This window comes from Hetaerina americana, unplaced genomic scaffold (assembly GCF_022747635.1).
Source record: "Hetaerina americana unplaced genomic scaffold, ioHetAmer1.1.p SCAF_41, whole genome shotgun sequence".
Classification (NCBI taxonomy): domain Eukaryota; kingdom Metazoa; phylum Arthropoda; class Insecta; order Odonata; family Calopterygidae; genus Hetaerina; species Hetaerina americana.
The window spans coordinates 567,210-580,778 of record NW_027286997.1 but is presented as its reverse complement, the minus strand read 5'-3'; the positions used below and the strand labels follow the sequence as shown (position 1 = coordinate 580,778).

The 13,569-nt window shown below is 42.7% G+C and overlaps 1 protein-coding gene across 7 annotated transcripts in view; it reads left to right on the top strand.

Annotated features, from left to right (window-relative positions):
* LOC139692789 (carboxypeptidase D-like) overlaps positions 1-13,569 on the top strand; it is a 201,245-nt gene that overhangs the window by 136,360 nt on the left and 51,316 nt on the right. For all 7 annotated transcript variants that reach the window (XR_011701787.1, XM_071591072.1, XM_071591075.1 and 4 more), the window contains one exon: positions 6,103-6,290. Coding sequence is in view for 6 of the 7 variants with exons in the window: in XM_071591072.1 (XP_071447173.1) it covers positions 6,103-6,290 (188 nt within the window). In the remaining variant the exon portion in view is untranslated. The remainder of the gene's footprint in view (positions 1-6,102; positions 6,291-13,569) is intronic.

The window sequence follows — 13,569 nt, the reverse complement described above, 5'->3', positions numbered from 1 at the left end:
GATGAAAAATAAAAATAAATCATACATTCGCGATACAAATTATTTTTATCTGTATATATTATGTTGTACGTTTCTGTACGTGTGCTGATTATTGTGCAAATTTGTACTAAGTGTACTTGAAGTGAATAAATTCTAATGTTCTGTGTACGCTGTGCCTGGTTGAGTGTGTAATTTCAAATGTATCCTTATGTATCTATTGGATACTTGAGAGTTTATGTAAATAACTGTTTAAAAATCTCATATCGGATAACATAGGCGATTGAAGACAAAAGGGGAATTTAAGCGTGCGCAGTTATCCCCTCAATCAACATATTCCTGTAGCACTGTTGTATTCCTTTGTATGTTGCTACTGGATTAATCAAAGAAGGGTTGGTTAGGATGTTTCTACGCCTACCACACCCGTTAAAAAAGGACATAAGTGACAAGATTTGAGAGAAATCCGGTCGAAGAGCGATGGGGTGGTGGGAATTAGAGAAAAATAATGTCGGAGGGGGGATAAGCCTTCTGCTTCGAGAATAGAGGTATAGAGGGAGGTGAAGTCGATGGTGGCCAGAAGTAGGTTGGAGGTGGGGGGAATTAAGACAGGATTTAAACGGAAGGAAAATTAGAGAATATTAAGCGAGAGATGGAAAGGGGAAAAATAGATATTTTAGGTCTATGCGAGGTGAGATGGAAGGATAGCGGGGATTACTGGAGTGATACTTATAGAATAATATAAAGCGGCGGGGACGAGAGCCAAAAAGGGGTAGCCATAATATTAAATAAAGAGGTAGGAAGAAGTGTAGTAAACATAGAACAAGCAACGGATAGAATATTAAAAGTAGAGTTAAAAGCAGAACCGTCGAACTTGGTTATTGTTCAGGTGTACATGCTACCGAGCAACCATACGGAGGAAGAGGTCGATAGGACATACGATCAGTTAGAGGACATAATCGCATGTGTTCCTGCAGGGAAACATTTGATAGTGATGGGGGATTGGAATGCGACGATAGGCGAAGGAAGAGATGACGACGAGGTCGGGGACTACGGTTTAGGCACGAGGAATGACCGCGGGGAGAAAGCAGTTGAGTTCTGCAGGAGACAGGGGTTAGTCATCACCAACACTTGGTTTAGACACCACAAAAGACGCAGATATACATGGAAAATGCCAGGTGACTCAGAAAGGTATCAGCTAGATTTAATTGTGGTTACACTCAGGTTTAGGAACAATGTGATAAATTCGCACAGCTTCCCGGGAGCGGATGCGGACTCTGACCACAATTTAGTGGTTATGAAATGTAGCGTCCATTTAAAAAACATAAGGCGGGGGCGGCGGGTTAGAAATGGAATGTAGAAGCATTAAATGGATTGACAAGGAAGGAGTACCAGCAGGCTGTAGAGGAAATCATGGAGGATGGTATAGAGCTAAGTACAATCAAAGAAAAATGGGAATGCATCAAGAAAGGGCTATCGAAAGCCGCAAAAGACACTATTGGTACCGTTAACGCGAAAAGGTTTTGGAAATTATTATTCACGTCCCTGAGACTTTCACTAAAGTATTATATATATATATATATATATATATATATATATATATATATATATATATATATATGTATAATAAGATTGTGTATATTATATTATATAAGATTGTGGGAATTGGCGTGTGAAGGGATAGAAAGAGAAGAGGGTAAGGCAGAATTGCAGGAGTACCGGTGATTGTTCATTCAAATGGATAAGGGGGTAATGCATTCTCCTATGTGAAAGGAAGTGCAGTGTTTGCATGACAAAAGATAAATAATGTTTTTTGAGAGACAATCAGCGTGGAAACGAGGTGAGGGGGCAATGAGGGGATGTAGGGAGAGGGGAGTAGTTCTAATAAGTAGACATTCCCAGACGCCAGCCACCACCGAACAATCCTAACACCCCCCCTCCCTCCGACAATACCCATGACCTTTCTAACCTTTCTAACACCAGACGTTCCGACAATTAAATATCCGTTCTTAGTAAAGGCCTATCCTTCTCCCCTACACCAAAAATAAACCACATAAACATACTCACTGACACCATCAATTTCTGCCGAAACCTTCAATTCAGTCTTTTCTCCTCCACTTCGGACCAGAAGAAGGCCTCACCTCCGAAAACATATCCCTACTTTCACCCCCAAACCCCAGAACACCCCAGTTTTATCTCCTGCCAAAAATACACAAACCCAACATCCCCTGTCGCCATATAATTTCCAGTTACAATTGTCCCACCGAAAGAATCTCCGCATTCCTTGACCACCACCTGCAACCACTTGTACTCTCCTTGCCCTCCTTCACGAAAGACATATACCACTTCCTCAACCGTCTAAGTTCCGTCTCTATTCCCTCCACACCCAACCTACTTATGGCCACCATCGACGTTACCTCACTTTACACTTCTATTCCCCATGCAGAAGGCTTATTCGCCCTCCGGCATTATCTTTCTCCCCTACCCCCCTAACCCCAGAGCCCCTCGACTGAATTTCTCCTCAATCTTGCCACTTTCGTCCTAACTAAAAAAGCATTCTCTTTCCAAAATTGTTTTTACCTACAGACCAAAGGCACAGCGATGGGAACGAGGATGGTGCCATCATACGCCAATCTCTTCATGGGCCATCTCGAAGAGACTTTCCTGTCACAGCAACCTTTCCAACCTCTTTTCTGGGTCCGCTCCATAGACGACATTTTTATTCTCTGGACACATGGCTCTGAGTCTCTCAATAATTTCTTATCCGCCTTAAATTCATCTTTCACTGTTAAATTCACCTCTTCCATTTCAGACTCCACCATCACCTTTCTTGACACAGCATCTCTCTTCCAAACAACAAATTCACTACTTCAGTACACATCAAAGCCACTAACCATCAGCAATACCTACAACACACAAGCTGTCATCCTCAACACACGAAACGCTCGATTCCTAACTCTCTCTCTATCCACGGACACCGAATTTGCAACACCACAGCCACTCTCAACAAATACCTTGACAATCTACACCTTGCACTCCTCAAACGCGGTTACCCAGAAAAGTTGCTACGAAATAAAATCCACCGTTCCACCCGACCACACACACCACACAATAACAAGCCCACATCTGACGCAAGACTCAACCTTTGCGCCACCTATTTCCCCGGATCACACAGACTGAAAACCTTCCTTAAAGAACTGTTTCCTATTTTACGCGACAATGACGCGACCTCATCCTTACTACCCCAATGCCCATCTATCGCATACAGACGACCCGCCAATCTCAAAAACCTTCTGAGATCCACCAACCCTTTGGCGCCCCCCCGCGACAAATTTCCTAATATTTCCCCTACTTGCAACCGCCCCCGATGTAAAACTTATCTACTTGTTAGATCTACTCCCCTCTCCCTGCATCCCCTCATTGCCCCCTCAACTCGTTCCCACGCTGATTGCCTCTCAAAAAACATTATTTATTTTTTGTCATGGAAACACTGCACTTCCTTTCAATTAGGAGAATGCATTACCCCCTTATCCATCCGAATGAACAATCACCGGCACTCCTGCAATTCTGCCTTACTCTCTTCTCTTCCTATCCCTACACACGAAAATTCCCACAACCTTTCATTAGACCAGTGTTCTGCTCTTAGCATCCTAGAATCCCTACTTTGTGAGATCAGTTTTAGTTCCTATTCCGAAAAAGGTAAAGGCTACATCATGTGAGGACTACAGGACAATAAGTTTGATATCCTACACAGCTTAAGTTGTTCTCAGGATCATAAACAAAAGGATATAAAGTAGGGCAAATGATTACTTAGGGGATTATCAGTTTGGGTTTAGGAAGGGGAAAGGTACGCGTGATGCCATTGCAGTAATGACATTATGAATCGAGAGGAATATAGAACACAACCAGGAGGTATTTGCCTGTTTCGTAGATTTCTAAAAAGCTTTTGATAGAGTGAATTGGGAAAAACTAATGAGTATATTGTAGAAAATAGGAATAGAGTGGAGGGAAAGGAGGCTAATTCGCAACCTGTACATGTCTCAGACTGCTCAGGTGCGAGTGGGGAACGGGGAGTCCGGATGGGCAGTGTTAGGAAGAGGTGTAAGGCAGTTTCCCATTATTACCGTTGCTGTTCAACCTGTATGTAGAGGAAATGATTAAAGAGGCATGGGAAGAACTGGAGGTAGGAATGAAAGTGGACGGGGAATTCGTAAAATCAGTTAGGTTCGCTGATGGCCAAGCTTTAGTTTGTCAGTCAGCCAAGGGGTTGCAAGCATTGCTTAGTGAATTGGAAATTCAGTGCGACAGGTATGGTATGAGAATCAATGTTAATAAAACAAAGGTTATGCGATTTTCTAGAAAGAAAAAGGCTAAGCTAAACATCAAAATAGGAGGGAAAAAACTGGAGCAGATAGAACAGTTTACGTATATCGGTATTGTTTTCGACCAACACGGTCATAGTAGTAGGTACGTAAGGAGAAGAATAGCACTAGGTAAAGAGGCTTTCACAAGGAGGGGGGAGTTGATGACAGGGACGTTGAGTAAGGACGTTAAGAAAAGACTCCTCAACACTTTGATATGGAGCGTAGCAATGTACGGCGCGGAAACGTGGTCATTGAAGCAGGAGGATAGACGTAGACTGGAGGCTAAGCTAAACATTAAAATAGGATTAATGGATTTTTAAATGTGGGTGTGGAGAATAATGGTGAAGGTAAAATGGACCGAGAAGAAGACAAATGAGGAAGTACCTGGTATGGTGGGCGAAGGGAGGGGTTTGTTGGGAGGCAGGAAAAGTGGATGAAGGGAGTATTGACCGGCAGTGGGATGTTGAAGACTGTAATTGAGGGGAGAATTTTAGGCAAACGAGGAAAAGGATAAGGATGTTGGACGGGATGAAGGGAGAAATAAAGTACTCAGAGATGAAAAGGTACCTGATGCAGAGTAGGATGATGGATTTTGTGTTTTGTTAGGAGTCACAAAATATTTATTTAGTAGTTGTGTCTATCCAAAAACCTACCTTAACCGGTAGATTACCTAATAATTATATGTGTGTGTGTGTGTGGGTCGCGGTAGTCCAGGGGGTAGAGCGTTGGACCGCTGACCGGAGGGGTCCGGGTTCGATTCCCCGGAAAGACACTGAGCACCTGCAGCTCCACCTAAGCTATGTGATTTTTTGGGTACCATGTTTCCCTCGGAAATCATAACTGGCACAGGGAAAGGCCCCCCCTACCCGAATGTGTGAATTTCACACGCCGTCGGGCTTAGCACTGTGTGAATTCCACCATCACCTACCAAACCGACCTTCGGGTTGATTACTGTGTTTATGATATATATATATATATATATATATATATATATATATATATATATATATATATATATATTCACATGGAAATAGATATAAGGAAAATGGATAGGAACACATATGAAGGACGAGGTGGGGATGGCGGAATCTAGCAGATCACAAGCCGAAACTAGAACACCGGATCTTTACCCTTTCCGGGCGGATGCTCAAACCACTTGAGCTACTGAGCAAACATTAATACTTAGACCTGCGGAGTTCATGCAACCAAGTCTCTAGATTCATTGGTCAAGAGATGGCGTGAGCGACCTTTTTCACCCACCAATGGAGAAATAGACGACACACAAGAGGAATGAATATGGTATAGCAATCATACAACATCATATAGGATAAGAACAGTGCGTTTCGTGGCACGCATAGCCAGAAAAAGGGACGAGCCACATTGGTCTAATACACATTCAAACGCGAAAACCCGCCTAATGGGGAACAAATATTCATTCACAGGGAAATAGATATAAGGAAAAGGGACAGTAACAAAAGTAAAGGACGAGCACATGTGAAATATTCGGGTGGTTATGCAACCAACGGCCCCGAGTTCTATGTCTCAATGCCGTCTTCGGCTAATTTCTTCAATATGCTAATAGGTACTTCTTCCGGGCCTGGTGCTTTGTTGGCTTTGATATCACGGAGCCGAATTTCTTTCATGGGGAGTGCTATGTCGCTCAAGCGTTCCTTGGGTAATGAATTGGTATGGCTGGAATGACCTGGCACCCTGGTCCTTGCTTGTGGGGATGGTCCACGAATGAATGTCCTTCTTTCTCCGGCAGGTACCGCCCGGCCTTCGCTCTCGATGCCCCCCACCGCCCGCAGTCCGACGACGCATCGCAGGCCTCCTCGACCTTTGACATCGATTTCACGTACCACAACTACGACGCCCTCACGCGCTTCCTGAGGGCCACCAGCTCCAGGTTCCCGCACCTCACTGCCCTCTACTCCATCGGGAAGTCCGTGCAGGGTGAGTAGTATTTCGAAGGAGAGAGAGTTTAATTTGAAAGTGTATCTTCTTCCTAGCAATTGCTACCGCCGCATGCGAATTTTACATAAAAATACCGCAGTAATTACCGCAGTTTTGCCGCAGTATTACCGCAATAATTCTTAATGCAGCAGTAGCTTTATCTACCGTGGCCTTCATTGATGGAAATATTTTACGTAATAAAAAACATTTTAAGCAATTCTGAGTTATGAAGCGGAAAGGGTCGTTCTATAAGTCCTTAGGAAAAAATAAAATAAATTATTTTTCTTAGATTATTTTATTATTTTCAACATAATCTCCTTTTGGCTTGATCTACTGTTCCTGGCGTTTCTCCAACTTTTTAAGCCGTTCCATAAGTGGGATTTCGCAAGGTCCTCCGAGTGGACGTCTGCATCGGCGATGACCTCGTCGTTCGACCTGCATCGTTGGTATCCGCCGAGCCATTTCTCCAAGTTTGGAAATAAAAAAGAGTCCCTGGGGGCCGAAATATGGTGGATACGTGTAATGATTCCAACATTTTAATCTTCGAAACTGTGAAGAAATGCACCCGTATATTGTGTTGATGGGCGAGAATTTTTCCTTTGCCAAATGACGTTAATATTTCTAGATTTCTTCGCTCAACCTATATTCTCCATTTTCGTTTGCCCTTTTCACATCTAACCATGTATATGATTCCGCGTGCATCCCAACAAACCGTGACGATGACCTGACAGCGGAAGCCCATTCCATCGGCTGCTCCGTTGTCTCTGGAGTGTAGCAGTGCATCCATGTTTCGTGCACATTTATGCATCGGCGCAGAAACACTAAGGATTGCGACGGAATAGTAGCGCCAAACGAGCCTCCGAAAGTTGCCGGTTTATGGTGCAAAAGTGAAAACGCCGTACCTCGTGCTAAGGCTGTGACCTCAACTATGTCAGCAACTTTGATGCGTCGATCACACGTCGACCATTTTGCGGATTTTGTCAATCGTTTCTGAGGACGTAACTTCCACTGGATATTACAAACGATGTTCATCATATGTGGCTGTACGATCGCATTAAAACCATTTACCCAACTGTAGAATAGTCGCAAACACAGGAGTAGATGTGCCATGAACCTCATCCAATTTGGCTTTGAACTCCTTCGGTGTTGAACCTATGATACCGATGTATTTAAAGACTCGACGGAACTCATTTTTTATCAATTTAAATAAGTAATAGTGTGTTGATTCAATCGACTATGAAAATAAAACCACTAGATTGGATTAGGCTGAATAAGACCACATCGTAAGAGGTTCGACTGTCTAAAAGAGCAAACCTTCCCCGATGCTACGAATGCCATCTCTTATACTATTTTCTGATACCTAGCAAGCCACCGCAAGGACGGGTGCTGTTAGGTTGCCAGCCATGAATGCCCAATCCCAATCATGTCATCTCTACTCAAATATTAGTTTGATCATGCATTGAAACATGTTAATCGCACGAAAGAATGTACTTACATGCAACAATATTTGTATTCAATGACAGGATCTAATCAGGAGTCAATCAGGAGTTAATCTCGCTCGCCTCGGGAGTAATCGTTGTGCGCCTAGCACCGCATTTTGTGTGCCTCTAACACTCGCTCCGCCAGCTAGCATCATTAGTGATCACACATCTATCCATACTTGTGTTCAAACATTTTATTAGTGATATTTTTGAAAAAGTTTAATAATATTTTGTGCGTAATTTTAAAATTTGCTCCGAAGAAATTCCGTAAGAAGAAAGCCTTAAGAGAATAAAAAATAACTGAAGAAATGAAAAGTAAAATCATTGCAAATCGGGAACAAGGCATGGTGCGCACATCAACAATCGGTCGACATCAACGATTGGCCTTCTCTTCAAGAACGCAGAAAATTCTCAGACCAACAAAGTCTGCTCCAAACGAGTGCTTTCCGCGGTCATTACGCGGCACTATGCTACATATTGTTAAACCTATTGGGACCTTCAGCTCCGCCTCACCTACAAGTGCATTTCCTTAGTAATGGACCGGAGGATCTCCTCAGATCCACGTTCCGAAGCGTCGTTCGTCCCCACATGATCCAAAATGCGTGGCTTGGAGCATACCTTGCCGCCTTTACCACCTGGGGTATCCCGCCGCCTGGTATCGTATACACCAATGTACATAACAACAATCTAATACATCCCTACCGTTGAACTCGGCGTCGTAGTGGGGGCATTCCCTCCATCACGCTGACGGTTGAGCTCAGGCAGTGCCATTGGCGTGGGAGCTGCAGGCGCCTCGGCGCTATCGGCCGACGCCAACGGACGGAAGACCCCTGGTACCTGTTGTTATATTTATAATCGCTGGCGATTTTAAATATACCGTCAACTAAATGGGATTCGTACTCGAAATGAATATCTACCAAAAACCGAGATTCATGCGAAGAACTCCGCCATATATTCGCCAAACACTAATTAGAACGAATCGTTAATTCACCAAAAAGGGAACGGGGAAAGTGTTAATTAAATAATTAAGAAAATTTCAGAGAAAATTCTCCAGGTTCGTCAAAAGAGTATGATTTTATGGTATAAGATACCAGAACTGGCAGACTCAAGGACTTCTCCTTCCCACGGACATTATTGAATGGTAAACGTAGCGTTGGACTTGACAAAAATCCCACTCTCCATCCACAGCATCTAATAATAGTTTTTAATGAGCGGGAATAATTGATGTTTGCTTAAATGCATGCACTTTGACTAATCTCGTGTGTTTTGCTTGCAGCATGGGCGTGTCATATAATGAATGTACGAGGGTCATCCGGAAAGTAGTACCCGTTCGTGAAATAAAGACACAAAAGTAAATATTAACAAACATAAAAAATTTTATTTGAAAGAGGATACTTTAAACTACTTCTCAACATAATCTCCAAGCAAATTAAGGCATTTGTCATAACGTGTGACAAGTTTCTGTATTCCTGCTGCATAGTCCTTCGCCGCCAGCTCATTGAGATACGCGAGGGACCCATCTTGCACAAATTTTTGCATAATGCAGAGGGTGTTTAACAATTTCATGAACAATTGTTCGAGAAACATTGGGAAAATGCTCACAGATGTCATCAATTGTGACGCGCCGATCGTTCCTCACGAATTCGTCAACTGAGCTCACCAGTTGGTCTGTAATGACAGACGGTCTCTCCGAACGCTCATCGTCGTGTGTGTTCCCCCTCCCCATGTTGAAGTTGCGACACCACCGCCGAACAGACGACTCGTCCATTACATTGTCTCCATACACCTCCTTTAATTGGCGATGAATATCACATGGGCGAACGTTTCTTGCATTGAGGAATTTAATCACTGCCCTCACTTCACAACTGGCGGCGTTCTCAATTTTTTTAAACATTGTAAACAATCACAGAAACAACACAGGCAATGCTAGCGTCACGCAACTTGGCTCAGAGAAGGCAGACAAGCCACTGAAGCTATCTGACCTCGTCCAGCGGCTACTCGCGTCGTCAGCACTTCATGCGGCACGAACGGGTACTACTTTCCGGATGACCCTCGTATCTCGACACCACCCTTCTCTCTTGCCGTGCCTTCAAGCTCCCCCTTCCATCCCTCTCTCTCCGTGGGGGGGGGGGGCGCCTCACAACGTTCGCTCCCATCAGCGAATCGCATCGTCGCGTTTCCCATGTGTGACATTCGGGGCCTTCGGGGACCTTGGGTCACATAGCACGTGAATCCATTGAACTTCCATCCCCACTTCTTACTTTTCAGTTCCGCATGACCCGTCTTGGTGTAAAGTATATATAAATGGTTGCGGTTCATTTTCATGCACTCCTTTTTCGTACAACAAAAAACTATAAGGAACTTGCATCTACATCTGCATAATACCCTGTAAGCCACTGGGAATGTGTGTGGCAGGGGGTGTATCCACACCAGACATGCACAGTGCATGAGCAGACAAAGTCACGCACCAGGCATGAGATACAATTACAGAAAGAAAATTTGGGGATTTGGGGATCCCACCATCTTACAAAATCAGTGTCACTCTGCATCAAAAACTCCTTTGACAAATCTCACCGCCCCATACTGCACACGATCTAAATCTTTTACTAAACTTGCCTCTATGAGGATCCCAGATGCTGGGAGCATATTCCAGGTGTGGTCTGACAAACAAGAAGTAGCATCACTCTTTCTTTCACTTTCTCTTCGCATTTCTCCAATACCTCCTTGACAAATCCTAATTTTCAGTTGGCTTCTATACACTCCAGTCTAATATGGTTGCCCCATTAGAAATCATGGGCAGGAGTGATGCTTCTGATTCTTTATTAATTCTGCATTCACTATTATTAGTGCTGTAAGAAATTTGGGGAGAGCAGTTTCGTTCCCAGTAGTCCATGACAAAACATTTTACAAGATTTAGTTCTAAATACGATACCTTACACCATTCCTGAATAGCCCGAAGGTCACAAGCCTGTGCATCCCCGTTGCACTGGCTGCCAATATCCCTGTGCCTTGCTGTGTCATTAGCAAACAGGCAAATCCTACAGTTGACTTTGCCCGCCAAGTCATTGATGTATAATATGAATAAAAGGGGGCCTCCGATGCTTCCATGTGGGACACCCGGAGTTACCTCAACTGTATTACTAACTAACCAATAGCAACACGTTGCGCACCACTATTTAAGTATTCTCTGATCCAGCATATAACTTCATGGCCTGTCCCAAAGTTTGGTAATTTTGAAATTAGCATTTCATGGGGTACTCTGTGGGAATCATTTCTAAATTCCAAAAATATCTCATCAACCTGCGTGCTATTTTCACCTGACATCGAAACATCATGGGCACAAAGAACTAGTTAGTTGTGTCTCGCAAGGTGTACTACCCTTTGGGAATCAATGTTGAATTTTAATCAATAAAATTTGGCCATCAATATGGCCATCTATCCCTATTGATTTGTCAATGTGATAGATGTGACAATTATGTGTTCTAGAACCTTACATGAAATTGATGTAAAGAAATTGGTCTGTTATTACTGGGTTCTTTCCTATCACCACTCTTAAATTCAGGCGTGATGTTAGCTAATTTCCAATCCATTGTGCACTGCCAATGATTTGCTGAACATTTATTCTAAGTGTGGTACTCCTTCTGACACCATTCTCTTGTAAACTAGGGAGGGAATTTCATCAGGGCCAGGAGAGTTGTTTTGTTTCTATATAATAATAATACGGCACCAGTTGAAACACTCCACACTTGGAGTGTCTCCAACTGGTGCCGTATTCCACTACTCCACTATTAATTTCATTCGTTGCATTCTGGTATTGACTGGATTTTTCCTGACATGAGTTGAATACATTCTTGAAGGAGAAATTAAGTAAATTAGCTTTTACAAGCTGGATGTTATTTGTTCCCCTTACCCGTCTCTTAGTGAGGGTACCGAGGGCATATTTTGTTGAACTTCTTTCATTTATAACCGGAAAGCTTATTCATGTGCATAATACCCCGCTAGTCACCACAACGGCATATGGTTGGGGAGGGAATGCTTGTCCAACGAGTCCCCATAAGGTTTACTTTTGAAATAAATCAGTGCTTTCAGAAAGACTACTTCTGCCAAGGACTAAGACTTTTGGTAAGTTTCTATTTATATATTATGGTCAATATTAGGAAACTCTATACTGGCAATTTTCATTTTTTGCATTGCTCACCCCTTGGTGCCTCAATGATTCCTGAACTTATGCATTTTACCATTGAGGCTCTACTTTTACTCTCTTTTATTTACGAGGCATTGATTTTTCATTTGCTGAAATGGTGACATTGAAGAAGTATTTTCACATTTTCTCAGCATCGCATAGGTGGCTCAATTCATAGAAGTAAATAGGTCAGTTATAGAGAGAAGGTATTTTGGAAATAGGTCAGAGATAAGAAACCAATACAAAAGATTTAGATATTCGTTCTCTACTCAGATAATCAGGAATTATAATTTTAGAAATTAAAGTAATCTTAGAAATAATAAATATTTTGAAATTACTAGCGAGGACAAGATTAAACCCTATGTAATATTCTGGAACATTTGTAGGTGGATTTGCATGTGTAAGTTAGTTGCTGGTACATATATGTATTTTCATGTGCGTAGGTTATAATGGGTTTTTCATGAATATTCGTATATGTCTGTTTGTGTGTGAATTGGCATGATTTTGTTGTAGTGCCTCATGCCTTGCAGTGGCTTGCAGGGTTTTATCTAAGTATTGATTCAGATGTAAATTTGCACATTTTTTCGACGTTTTTAGTGAATGTTTTTTTCCATTTTCACTTCCTCTCCCTTATCCTCCATTATCCCTTTCGCATCACACCTTATGCTTTCACCCATTGCCACACACCTTTTTGGTGGATTTCGGGGTATTTATGTAGACATATTTCACCCAGGAGAGGTTGTGCGTGAGGATAATGCCCAAGCATTTAATCAGGTGTACACTTTCTATGTAGATATTCCTACTGCACAAGGCATTCTGGAGGGATGTACTCATATTACAAGGATTTATCACTATGCAATTTTTTACTTTGATTCTGATTGCCAAGCGTTGCACCAACCTTGTTCTTTTTATCCATTAATGCCTTCAAATCCCACATTAGCAGTTACCTTAGATTATTGGCAGGAAAAACTGATTTACAGACAAATGAAGGCACTTGCAGATTGCGAGCTAAAGTCTAGTGATTTAAGCATGATAACGGAGCATGTTCTCCGTAAAGGCAAACCGTGCCACAAATACTGACACGATAGTCGAGGATGGAAAGAGGAAGTTGGAGTAGCCATCATAGAGTGAGGAGGACTCTCATTCTGCCAATAAGTGGTTATTCAAAGATTACCTCTCAAATTGGCATGGTAGTAGAAGTATTTAGGGGAGGCAACCGGAGTACATAGGGGATGGACAGGAGAGAATGAAGGGTGGAAAGAAACCCGGCGTCAACATTAGCCTACTCTTTATGAAAGGTGCCAAGGGGTTCACAGTTTAACGTCCCCTCCGACGGATGGCGTACTCACACAAAGTGCCCTCCACAAAGCACCTCAAGTAGGGATCGGGATGCCTATGAAAAATATTCAACACTGCTGGGGTTTGAATGTGGGCCCTCTGGGTGGGAAGCCAGTACCAAAGCCACCGCACCAATCCTGATCCCCAAAATGGCATGGTTATTTATTTTAAAATATATTGTTTGTGCAAACAGCCACAGTTATGCGTGTTTATACTGAACCGCACTGTCATTCTGCAACATTTTTGGTTTAAATTTGAGAAAATTTGTATTATTGTT